This window comes from Sceloporus occidentalis, unplaced genomic scaffold (genome assembly GCF_023333645.1).
Source record: "Sceloporus occidentalis isolate IW3139 unplaced genomic scaffold, rSceOcc1.0.p SCAF_4, whole genome shotgun sequence".
Lineage (NCBI taxonomy): Eukaryota > Metazoa > Chordata > Lepidosauria > Squamata > Phrynosomatidae > Sceloporus > Sceloporus occidentalis.
In genome coordinates this window covers 203,505,765-203,518,928 of record NW_028316984.1, presented here as the reverse complement: position 1 = coordinate 203,518,928, position 13,164 = coordinate 203,505,765, and the positions used below count along the sequence as shown (strand labels likewise).

Here is a 13,164-nt window from a genome sequence, read left to right as displayed (position 1 = left end):
CTTTAAAATGCTCCTCCCCACAGAAATCTACACCTTGACCAGAGGACAGCATAGTACAGACAACATTCACAGCTTCTCACACTGATGCAGTAAAAGAAGTGGTTCAAAATCTCTAAGATTTTATGAAAAAGATAGTGCCTGCCATGTAAGGTAGCCAAAAGATTTACTGGAGCACAGCAAAACACCAGAAACCTAACCATAGATCCACCAGTGTGCTGCTTTTATTCTCAGCTTGGCCACCTTAACAATTAGCAGCCTAGATGTCTGTCTTTCTCTTTACCATTGTTAGAAAGTCAGCAACGTATAGCGGTTTGGACTAGGATTCCAGATGGCAGGATTCAAATCCCCTCATGAGTGTGGAAACCCACTCTGTGACTTTGGGCAAGTCCCTCTTGCTCAGCTTCAGAGGAAGACAATGGCGGCAAATAATCTTGCCAAGAAAATCCTGTTATAGGCTTGGCTTAGGGTGACCATAAGTCAAAAACAACTTGAAGGCAGACAACAACAGCAGCAGATAATAGTTCTTATTCTTTGATCCTCCAGACATAGAATCATAGAACCAGTCCAACTCCATTCTGCCATGCAGGAACTCTCAATCAAAGCATACCCGACAGATGGCCATTCAGCCTCTACTTAAAGACCTCCAAAGAAGGAGACTCCACTACTCTCTGAAGGAGCTACTGTCTAACAGCCCTTACTGTCAGGAAGTTTCCCCTAATGTTTAGGTGGAATCTCTTGTCCTGCAGCTTGCATCCATTGCTCCAGGCCTTATTCTCTGGAGCAGCAGAAAACAAGCTTGCTCCATCCTGAATGTGACACCCCTTCAAATATCTAAACAGGGCTATCATCCTAGATCCCTTTCACACATAAAAGTCTCCTTAAATCAGGTGTCCTCCATCCTATATCTGTCCATTTCATTTTTCCGTCCTAAGTGCCATACCTTACATTTCTCTGTGTTGAAATTTATTTTGTTAGCTTTTGTTTCCAGAATCCCCAATTTACGTCTGAGCCAAAGTTTGATCCATCTGGAGGGTGTATCTGGTACATCTGCAGAACACCTTTGGGAGATGAACTCCAAAACATCTGGGGGAACCAAAGGTCATGAGCCACTGGTCTATGAAGATATAGGTAATATCTTCCACCAAATGCTAGGGAATTGACAATAAATTACAAATATTGTTGGACAAAGTGAGGCAGTGGTTTGAAGTTGGACTGTGACCCTAGAGAACAGAGTTCCAATCCCCACTTGGGCAAAGAAACCTACTGGGTCACCTTGGGCAAGTTACATTCTCTCAGCCACAGAGGGAGACAGAGGCAACATGTCTCCACCGATACAAATCTTCCCAGGAAATCCCTGTGATAGGTTGGCCTTATGGTCACCATAAGTCAGAAACAACTTGAAAACACACAACAGCAACAGGTTAAGCTTCTTGTTGATTTTCTGGGAGGTGGATTCATGAAATTGCTAGACACAGGGACTTTAAACAGGGCTTTAACACAGCCTGCTGGTGCACCCCCGCACCTTTTCTAATCTTTATTTGATCTTTATTTCTGCAACAAGATTTGGGCTAGGAAAATTAGAAAGTTGGTAAAATGTGCCCATGTGCATTTCTCATTGAGAAATGAAGTGAGTAACTATGCAATTATCTCCTATCATAGGCTTTCTTGACTTACTCGTTCTTCCCGCCCTTCAGAAAGGATGACGACGATGCGTCCTCGCCGCTTGCGTCCAGTTCGGCCCATTCGCTGCACAAGACGGATCGGACTTTTCTGGGCATCAAAACAGATGATGAGGTCAACTTCTCCAATATCCAAGCCTTCTTCTCCCACGCAAGTGGAGACTAAGGTGTTGTAGCCACCCTCACGGAAGCGTTTCACCACCTAGGGAAGGATCGAAAAACACTTAAAAAACGCTCTCTGAAGATGCCAGTCACAGATGCTGGCGACACGTCAGGAAGAAATTCTTCTAGAACATGGCCACATAGCCTGAAAAACCCACAAAAAACTATGGATGCCGACCATGAAAGCCTTCGACTTCACTTAAAAATGTCGTTCACATAATTCTCCTTATGATCACAACAGCTGAGGCTTGTGATTCCAAACCTAACTGGCACAGGGATGATGCTGCAGCCAAAGGTTCTAGGAGAGCGGAGTGGCTGCAGAGAGCAGCTGCGTAGTGTGTATGTGAAAACAGGGTGTTTCATTCCTTGGCAACTGTAAGCCTAAAAAGCAGAGACACCATTTATTCCAGTTTGTGTACAGTATTTTGCAAGTTTCAGGTGCTTTATAAATTAAGTGTCCCCTTCAACATATATTAATAAACAATTTTCCAGCATATGTGAGTTAACAAGCCTCTGGCGAAGGACCTTCTTTTAACAGTCTTTATATATCTCTTAGCCTTTTCCTCCTCATTTTCTATTTAGCTGGAAGCTGTTTTTTTCTTTTCTTAGCAGCATTGACACTGGGAGAATGGTGGAGGGCCGGAGAAAGACTTTGGGAGCTCAGTTGCAGGACCATGTCTGCTGTAAACAATGCAATAAAGCTTGAACTAGGAAAGAATGAGATTCATGTGTACATGGTTATGTGTCTGCCTACAAGTGGCAAGGTAAACAGCAGCTGCCCCAGAATCCTTTACTGTACACGCATTAACTGCAAAACACAGACTAAAGGGAAGAGCAGATAAACCGGCCTCATCAAGATCCCCCCAGCATGTTAAAAAAGCATAAATCTCTCTTTGGCCACCAAAATGGAAATAATAAGGCAAGTAGAAGCTGGTGAAGGAAAGAACAAATTATCTCTGGATGATATTTTTCCTCTGTAGTCTCTAGGAGGTTCAAAATATTTTATGCAAGCCTTCATGACTTGGTTGTTTCATTTCACATGCACACACTGATTACTTTAGATAAGTTTGATAGACCATGTTGAACCGTGTGTGTGTGTGTGTGTGTGTACTGTAAGAACCCAGAACCAGCGTGGTGTAGTGGATGGAGTATGAGTCTTGAGACCAGGGTTTAAATCCCCACTTGGCCATGGAAACCTATGAAGTTACCTGGGCAATCACACAAGAAAACCCTGTGATAGGTTTGCCTTAGGGGGCCAGATGTCAGAAATAACTTGAAGACACACAATAACAACAAGAACAGGAACCTATCCTATTCTTCCCACGTTTTTCCTTCCTCTGGAAGGAAAACAACTTTTTTGTTAAAGAAATAATGCCCAGGAACAGAATGACTTCATCAACTGAGGTATACTTGCATTTAACAATTAAATAAAATATAAATAACACAAAGCATGCTATTTTCACACACTATTAGTAACCTCTTTTCTACAAGCAGAATCCAAAGTATTTCCATGAAGGCAGAATTATTTACCAACTGTAATCATCCACACATTTGTTTCTATGGATTTCTGCTGCTCGCTACATCTAGATTTAGGTCCAGAGGATAAAACCTGATGGGATGCACAGCTGATGGCCTGAAAAATGCAGGAACATTACAAGGCTTGAAGTGCAGTGATTGTTCTGCAGCCAAGCAGTGATCATGGGTTTTGAAGGGTAAGCAAGGCCGTTCCATCTTGGCTACTTCTATTCATACAAGTGGAATTTACCCATGTATTCAATGAACGCAGGACTGGAACCATCATGAGTTTGAAGCCTACACAATGAAGTCTCTTTAAGGCAATCTGCCTGAAGGCACATCTTTATTCCTAGCAGTGGCAATCTCATTGGAGCAGCAGTTTACTAATGCAGCAAGCAAGACATTTGCGGCTAAATGGCTTTGTTGCAGCTCTGCCTCTTCCCACTGGCCTCACCTCAAGCTGCTCCTTCTCCGTAAAGCCTTTGGTGCTCTTGCCCTTGCCGGTTGAATGGCCCACAAAAGTCATGACCCTCACGACAGGGAAGTGCTGGCTAAGCATCTCTGCAATTTCCTGAACGCTGTCGCGGAAGGAGGAAAAAATCATAACCCTGGTATCTGCAGGTTTGTCTTCAGGCATCTTCTCATCTAATTGATACAGAGGAAGCAAACCAGTTAACAAACAAGTTTGGTTTTATGTTGGGGTTTGTTTTTTTAGTGGAAAAAGAAGTCTAGGTTAGCAAATGCAGAGTCCATTCCCCAACACGTTTTGTTAAATGACAAACATGACTGAAACTACCAAGGAGATTTATTTCCAAAAAACCAGACTAGGATATACTAGTCATATCACAATAAAAGATAACAAAACTAATTTTCAAAAGGAGAACTGGCCCAAAGAGAAGAATTATCTGTGAAGTCGAAGGCTTTCATGGCCAGCCACAGTTTTTCTTTGAAGATGCCAGCCACAGATGCAGGCGAAACGTCAGGAATAAACTCTTCTAGAACATGGCCACCAAAAACTATAGAAGAATTATCTACACTACACATTCCCTAAAACACTCCAGAAACACTCCAGATCAATTATTTTATCATCAACTGGGTAAGAGACACTACTATGGACAGGTATTTGAAACATTTTAATTGTAGCCGGGATATACCTTCATGCTCCTTCCAGGATCTGAAATGCTCCACAACAACTTCTTCCAATTTCTTTAACTTTGGGTGACTATAAACGAATGGTTTCTTGTTTCCAGTTCCTGAAAGCCCAAAGACACTCACTTTAAATATAATGTCTCTACATAGCTTTTTCTTTGTCAGAATGCAACTATTTCACAGGTGGGTAACAAACAAACAAAAATACCTAACAAAATAGCCCATCTTGGTGAAAAAACAGTCCACTTGTTAAAATATAGTTTCTGTATTTAGGAATTTGTATTTCATACAATAGCAATTTTTAAAAGGTCCAAGTCATTTATAAAAGAAATACAAGGAAACATATTAAAAACATCACTGATGGTTCAGACACAAACAAAGATTTTTCCTTTCCACCTCAGTGTCACTGCTGGCAAAAGCAAGATCTCTGGAATATCTATCTGTAATGTAATATATTCATCATTATCAGCAGTGACAAGGGTCCCTGCTAGCTTTTACAGTTTGAAACAGGAAAATGCCAACCTAGTGTCGTGTTGCTGTCATCTGCTGAAGACACACTTGTCTCTGCAAACATGCTTTCCAGCTGACTATACAACATCACAAAGTCCTCATTACGCCCAAGTTCATTTTTGGCACGCGTCATACCTTTAGAAAGAAAGATAAACAACTTTAAGGAAGTTGAAATGTTGACATTTGGCTTACATTTGTTTTGCAAGACCTGAGCAGGACTGGGACGCCTGGAAGTCTCTCACTATAGGATTGCTTAAGTCGAAGTCAACTTAGTGACAGTTAACAACCACAAATATTATCCCTACTATGGATTAGTAAATAGTCCATAGGGATGGGCATGGGTACAGGATCAAGGGTATTTATTCCTGAGTACCCAAATATTCTGCGCCAAAGAACACAAATTCACATGAATGTTTGTTCTGAGTCAACTTTCTCCATCTGTGGCTTTTTTTCTCCCCCTTTGGCAGAAATGCAACTGTGAGAAATGAAATAAGAATTCCAGGGATGATTTTGGTCCCAGACATTATCTGTAAAAAATATAACTAGCAAGTGACAAACTCAGGAACATCGTGCATAACAGTGAAGGTGACAATGGCTGCATCAGCACTGCAGAATTAATGCAGTTTGACATGGCTTTAACTGCCACGGCTCAATGCTATGGAATTCTGGGAACTGTAGTTTTGTGACACATTTGGGCGTCTCTATCAGGGAGCTCTGGTGCCACAACAAACTACAGTTCCCAGAATTTCCTATCATCGAGCCACAGCAGCTAAAGTGGTTTCAAACTGAATTATTTCTGCAATGTTATACAATGACTGCCTTTTAGGGGTTTCACTCAAAGTCTCCTGTCTTGTAATATACACCCACACTTTGAATTCTGCAACAAAACGTGATTGTGGGAAACTAAACTGTGGCCTGTTACAGACTGCCAAAATAAAGCTGCTTCGGGTCTCTTTGGAGGTATGCTATTTAAATGATGCATGGGTCCTAAGAGTCCGGAGGTCGCGCCAAAGCTGCACTCCAGTGCTTAGGAATAGAGTGTGGCTTTGGCGCGACCTCCGGACTCTTAGGACTCATGCATCATTTAAATAGCATACCTCCAAAGAGACCCGAAGCAGCTTTATTTTGGCTGTCTGTAACAAGCCTGTTGCATCAGCTTAAGTGAAGGCTAACATTTCTGAAGGTTAATCATGCTTAAGAGACCCAGCACAGTGTGTGTATTGGAACAAGACTCTATGAGACCTGGGTTCAAATCCCCACTCAGCTGTGGAAATCCATTAGGTGGCCTTGGCCAAGTTCCACCCGCTCTCAGCTTCAGGCGAAGGCCAGGCCAAACCCCTTCTGCACAAATTTTGCTGCCTCCCCCCCCCCCGCCAAAAAAAGCCCTGTGATAGGTTCATTTTAGGGTTGCCATAAATCAGAAATGACTTGAAGGCACACAACAAAACCTGCTATTGAGAATGTACAGGATTAAATATCCAACCTTAGAGACAGTTTATATGTATTTGTAACTTTTGTGTGATGTGAAATTTTGGAAGCTACCTTCAGTCCCAGACTGGTGAATAAATGGGTTATAAATAAATAAATAGCCTCTCAGCTATGTCACAGGATCAAATAATGTTGATATCCCACAAGATCCCATCACACGCCTGTTTTTTCTGGACTCCTCATCTTTATGCTCAAGTGATGTATCTTTAATGCCCTTTTAATTAGATGCCGCTCATCCTGCATTCCAAATCCAATGGCCTTTTGTTCACATGATTATTTTGTAAAAAAGTGGACATTCTGACAAGCGTAACATTAATTAATAGATGAGTAAAAGCTATAATAATGAAGACTGAAAGTTATCAGTGTCTATTTTTTTCCAACATTCTGCGAACAGTCCTTCAAAATACCTCTCTAAATGCCTTTGGCTGGTTTTTGGAGGAGGAGAGTAAGCTTCACAGGTGAATGGAATCCTTACCTTTTGATCCTCCAATAATTCCAGATAAGAAGATATACAATGATCGCATTCCCATTTGCAGCAACAGCTCATAACCATGATACAAACTAATACAAAGAGCAAAATCTCCTTCTATGACACCTTGTGGCACTCCCTGGGGAAATATCACAATCAATCACACAGATTTATACACAAGAACTATATATAGCACAAGTCTTCTTATCAACTGTAAGCAGAAGACAAACGCAAAAGGATGGTGTTGTTATGTGTGACTCCACAGCTCCTAACCAAGGCTCTAAGAGCCTGATCTTATCAAGGCAGCCATGCTTACCCTAAGTTTGCAAACCCTAAGCAGCGCTATTAATGACAATATATATATATATATATGGGGGTCTCTCGTTCATAGGTGATGGCATGTATCATGTGGCAATGCAAGAGACTGAACCTTGGACCTCTGGCATGGAAAGTTTCTAATATGTGAAGAGAGAGTTTTAACAGGGATGACCCTCCTTCTTCTTTTCTAGTTTGATCTAGAGAAATAACTCTGAGGAAGCTCAGTATTCCAGTAAAACAGTATCTCCCTTCACAAGAGACTCCTTGGTAAAAAGCCCAAATAGCTCCAATAGCATACAGGCAAAGCCACTGAGCTGTGGGCCAGAAGGCCCTGGGTTTAAATCTTGTTCTGTAGCATTATCCTGGGGGAGATCTTAGGTCAGCCACTGCCAACAAGCCCTGTTCTTCCTCCTCCTCAGTAAAAAAAGAGGCGTGACATTACTGACCTACCTCATAAGACTATTATATGGTTATTGGGAAAAAGAAAGATTTGAAAAGCATGATAGAAGTGGCAAGCAGCATTATTAAAAAGAAGCAGGGGAAGACTTGAGCAGACAGATTATATTGCTGGGAACATTTACCGGAAAGCATGAAGGAGGATTTTTCCTAAACTGGTCCCGGGCAAGAATTATCTGGTACTTGGTTAGTGAAGGTATTTCACGTTGAGACAAGACCCGCAGCCTTATCAGTCGGCCTGCAAATGCTTCCAGGACCTGCACATAAAACAAAAGGCACATGAGGAACCTGAAGTATACTAGCCTAGAACATTTATCATCCATGGCAAATGGTGTTCTGTACATTACATGACTGGACACACACTGAATTTAAGCAAGACTCCTAATTCAGTTTACAGAATTAGACTGCTGCATGTTGGTGTAAATTGATTGCTTTTAATATACTTATATGCTTAAGAAAAACAGAAGAGACTAGAGGACACCTGATCAACAAAACAGAGGGAAAATAGTAGTAGTTGTTTGCCTACAAGTCATTTCCAACTTATGGCAACCCTAAGATGAATCTATCATGATGTTTCTTGGCAAGATTTGTTCAGAGGAGGTTTTCTATTGCCATCCTTTGAGGCTGAGAGTGTGACTTGCCAAGGGTCACCCAGTGGGTTTCATGGCTGAGCTGGGATCAAACCCTGGTCTCCAGAGTCCAACACTCAAACCACTAAAATGGAGCTTTTAGTGGTTAAAAAGACTCACGTATGACCATGGGAAAATTGATGTTAGGCAGGAAAAAACAGAATTCTTACATTGATTTGCTCCCTACCCACTTCTAGCAACTAATATTACTCAGTCTACTTCTGGCAAAGTCCCTGTTTTACCTAGAACACCTTTTACTTGACTAAACTGGGGGAAGTGACCTACGCTAATTCAGTTTAGTTTTATTTTCCTCTTCTCTCCTCCTCTCCCATGCACCCTGGTGACTTGGGATGGCTTTTAAGAAATAGGATTTGGCATGAGAATTTTATTAGTGGCTTTCTCTCTTAGACCACCATCAGCTGCCAACAAAAAGCTTCTCTGAAAGTGAGATGAACTCATTTTACTGATTTATTAATCCTGAGAAGACATGCAGAATCAGACATGCATGGCAAAAAGGTTTTGGCAGGCCTGCAGTGAGCAGCAGGGGCTCAGTCAGGCTGTTTTTGTTCCACACTTGGTAATCCTCAAAAGAGTGGAAACTGTCTGGAAGGCAGGTGGGCTGCACAGGACTTTGTGGGTCACAAGTTGTGCAGAACCTTCACAACCCGCTTCTCACCAGGACTGGCTCATGCTGGTAATCTTTGGGTTGGAAAACAGGCATTTTAGCTGCCTCCAGAAAAACAGGGACAATGGCCAGCATCAAGACAAGATAGCTGGAAGAGACCTCTCCCTCATCTCCAAGAAGGTGGAAAAACTGCAATCCACAGAAAGAACAGGGCTCCGTAGTATTCAGATGATGTTAACTGTCTGGATGATGTAGGAGAAAGTGATCAGATAAAATGTGAACAGTTTGCATGCCAGGTTGTAATTTTAAAAGCGTCTTAAACCAGAGGCCTATCACAGAGGAAATCAGAGGTTAAATAAAAATGTATTCCATGATACGCCATGAGGCAACACTGCAACTATTTTGAACAAATTATGGATTTCACTAAAACAAAGAATGGCCGTGTCTAGCAGCAGATGTTGAGACAAGGACACACAGGCGAAGGGAAGGAATACTGTACCTTAATGGCATTGAAGACCTAGAAGGACTGAAGTTCTTTCTGTCTCTGTCATGATAAAATTATTAAAGAACTCTCTGTAAGGTCCAAAACACACTGCAGAAATAATCCGGTTTGAGACCGCTTTAACTGCTATGGCTCAGTGCTAGGAAATCCTGGGAGTTGTAGTTTGTTGTGGCGCCAGAGCTCTCTGATAAATAAGGCTCAACGTCTCACAGAACTACATTTCCCAGAATTCTCTACCACTGAGCGAGCCAAGGCATTTTAAAGTGATCTTGTACTGGATTATTTCTGCAGTGTGTTTAGGACCATAACCATGTGGCCCTGAGAATGTTGCGCATTAGATAGGGTCTGAATATAGTTTTATTTCTATGGTTTTAATGTTTTAATGGCTTACTATTTTTAACTGTTTTAATGTGTACCGTTTTAAGCACTTTTATCTTCTAAATGGCATTTTATTCTTTTATTGAATGGTGTATTTTAATGCCATACTAGCTTGATTCGGTTTTAATGCCCACTTTGTATGTTTTTAATTGTAATGTGTGTTTTTTTAATGTGTAAGCCACTTTGTTTCCCAATTGTGGGCAAAAGTGGGACATAAATAAATACATAAATATGATGATGATGATAAATTTAATACAAGCAAAAATAAACAAAACATTTTCATTTTATAGGTTAAAGGAGTATGAGGATACTAATGTAGGTAGTAAGAATCTGACTTTGTGAAGTCGAAGGCTTTCATGGCCAGCATCCATAGTTTTTTGTGTGTTTTTGGGGCTCTGTGGCCATGTTCTAGAAGAGTTGATTTGTGCCCTTTCACCAGCATCTGTGGCATCTGGCATCTTCAGAGAATGCTGGCGAAACGTCAGGAATAAACTCTTCTAGAACATGGCCACAGAGCCCCAAAAAGCCACAAAAAACTAAGAATGTTACTTTCTTTCTTTCTTTCTTTCTCTCTCTCTCTTTCTAACTGTTCCTGATGATAGCTTGCTTAGTTTTCTTGCGTATCATCTCTTGACCTAGTTATATGTCAAAGAAAACAATCCAGTATCTGCCCTGCATGTAATGCTGTTTGTTCTAATCATCTTTCACAAAACAAGCTGAACTTGCCCATGAGTGCAGACAGCAAGATCCAATCCCCTGGATTTTCAGACTAGAACTAATACGTTTAACAAATATAACCTACTTAAACTTGACACAGTGACCCACTTTGCTCCAGTTTCTATGAGAGGATGCTGCTTTTATATGTTCACAGAAAAATGTAGGTTAGAAAGTCATCTGAGGGCATTGCAAGTTAAGCACAGAGAGAGAGAGAGAGAGGAAGGGAGGTGGGAAAGGATACCTTTTCATTTTTAAAATGTATTAATATAACAATAATGAGAGGCGGAGCAGCTACTCAGCATGGCATTTCTGTCCTATTACTAGGACACCTGGCTCTCATTGTCCACTTAGGTCCTAGGGCAGAGCCACACAACTTGGAAGCAGGCAAGGGCCAAAATTAAAAGAGGCCAAAGTTCTTTAGGCCGCACTTGCCAAGAAAAGGTATAATTAATGATTAAACTATTTTGCAAATAAACTATATTATAAAAAAGGGAAATTTCAATTAACATACTAATATTAATAAATTACACTTATTAAGATTTTTACTTATCACGAAATCACATTACTGTTTAAAAATTACTTTACTATGCGGTACAAGTTTTAATACACTTTAAAGGTCTTCTTCCTTTTTCCAACATTTAGCTAATGGGATGGATTCCACTTCTTGTCAGCAATTAATTTATGGTACTCCGAAATCGTGTTTGAAATGTGCCTACTTCTCACATGGGATATTTCCCTTTAAAGTAGGAAATTAAAATAAACTACTATAAATGGCTTTTTAAATTGCACTGGCATTGGAAGGATGGTAAAGAAGAGCTTGGGAGAAAGGCTGGACAGTGGAGGGGGCTTGTAAGCCTTACTTGAGATGCTGGCTGGCCATTAGCAGCCAGCTACTACACATCCCACAGGATGTGGGCTGCTGGAAATTGCTTGGTGGGCCACATGTTGTGCAGGCCTGACCTAGAACCATAGAATCCTAGAGTTGGAAGAGACCCCAAGGGCTATCCAGTCCAACTCCATTCTGCCATGAAAAGAGATTATCAAAAGGCCCTCCCTAACACAGATGGCCTTCCATCCAGCCTCTGCTTAAAAACAGCCTCCAAAGAAGGGCACGCCACCTGCTTAAATAATCCTCATTTTTGCCCTTTTCAAAGATGGGGACAACATTTGCCTCCTCCAATTGGCAGGGACCTCACTGGCCTCCAAGAATTCCCAAAATTATTGACTGTGGTTCTGAAAGTCCATTGGCAAGTTCCTTTGGTGTTCTTGGATGCAGCCCTAGAGACTTGAACTGATTTGGGGTGCTACATATTCCTTTAGTTAGTACCTCTTTTTCTATTCCAGGCTCTAGTCCTCTTATGGCACCATGGGTTCCATTTTTGCCAGTTTAGAGCACTGTTTTACCTTTGTGAGAAGACTGGGACAAAGGCAGTATTAAACTCTGTCCCCTCTGAGCATTTCACCTTCTTCTGTACACAGAGTCCCTACTATCTCTTAGTTCTTCCTTGTGATCCGAATACAGGCAAAACCAAACAAATCCTTTTTATTATTTCTAACGTCGCTAGCAAGCCTGAGTATTTGCTTTTCTAAATTACTCCTTATGAGTAGTATATTTGTATTTCTCTTTGATGATTTTTTTCCTATTTCTTTTTAAAAAATCTTTTATTCTTTTATTAATATTTTATTTGTATCATAAAATTACAATCAGTACCAAACATACTAACAAATACTACATAAATATATAAAACCAACAAATAGCCATCCATCCACATCTGTTACTTCCTTACTTGGTTTCTGTAACCTTTAATAAACATTAAATACATTTTAATCTTTCTTCTTTCTATTTGTTATTAAGAGTCTCCGTCTTATTTTCTCTGAATCTGAATTGACTATTTGTTTCAAAATTTGCTTCCCCTTCTGAGATAAGCGCAAAACACGTAGCATATATAACACATCTCTTTATAACATTAACCAAACATTTTCTACATCCTATAAACCTGAAAGAGTTTGCCATGTGGTTCCAACACAGTTGAAGAACTATCTCATTACCTTTGGAGTGCCCAATTTATAAAGATTTAAGAAATGCCCTAAGCAGTGGACCCTTGCCTTACGTGGGGGATCTGTTCCGGACCCCCCAGCCTAAGGCTAATTCCATGTATGCTTGCTCATGTGCGAAGTGGCATGGCAGTGCAGGAGCGTGTGGGGCGCCATAGGTGCAGGCCCCATTAATTTGAATGGGATGTGATGCCCCTTGCGGTTGCGCCCCACACGCTCCCTGCCGCTTGAACACGTACGCTCAAGTCCACGTATAACGTGGGCGCACTGTACAAAGAATTAGGATTGGTATCAAACAACTATGACTCTGACTTACATTTAATCATTTTGTTATTAGGAGACACCAAAACAAGTATCTCTCAAAAAGTAGCCTGTTTTGCTTTTAAAGTCATAAGGAGGAAGCACTGTAAAGACAATGGTTGGGTTACAGGAGAGATCTGAATCACTACTAGCCCTGAATAGTCCCAGCTCTGTAAGTCAGCCATATATAGTCTCGGTGTATCTTACGTCTA

The 13,164-nt window shown here is 41.0% G+C and overlaps 1 protein-coding gene across 3 annotated transcripts in view; it reads right to left on the bottom strand.

The window, feature by feature from the left end:
* The window catches only part of FANCM (FA complementation group M), a 63,175-nt gene that overhangs the window by 28,020 nt on the left and 21,991 nt on the right, over positions 1-13,164 (bottom strand). For all 3 annotated transcript variants that reach the window (XM_089522971.1, XM_089522972.1, XM_089522973.1), the window contains exons 5-10: positions 7,872-8,003; positions 6,979-7,111; positions 5,028-5,150; positions 4,511-4,609; positions 3,811-4,001; positions 1,675-1,881 (exon numbers count right to left, since the gene is read on the bottom strand). In XM_089522971.1, coding sequence (XP_089379097.1) covers positions 1,675-1,881; positions 3,811-4,001; positions 4,511-4,609; positions 5,028-5,150; positions 6,979-7,111; positions 7,872-8,003 — 885 coding nt within the window. The remainder of the gene's footprint in view (positions 1-1,674; positions 1,882-3,810; positions 4,002-4,510; positions 4,610-5,027; positions 5,151-6,978; positions 7,112-7,871; positions 8,004-13,164) is intronic.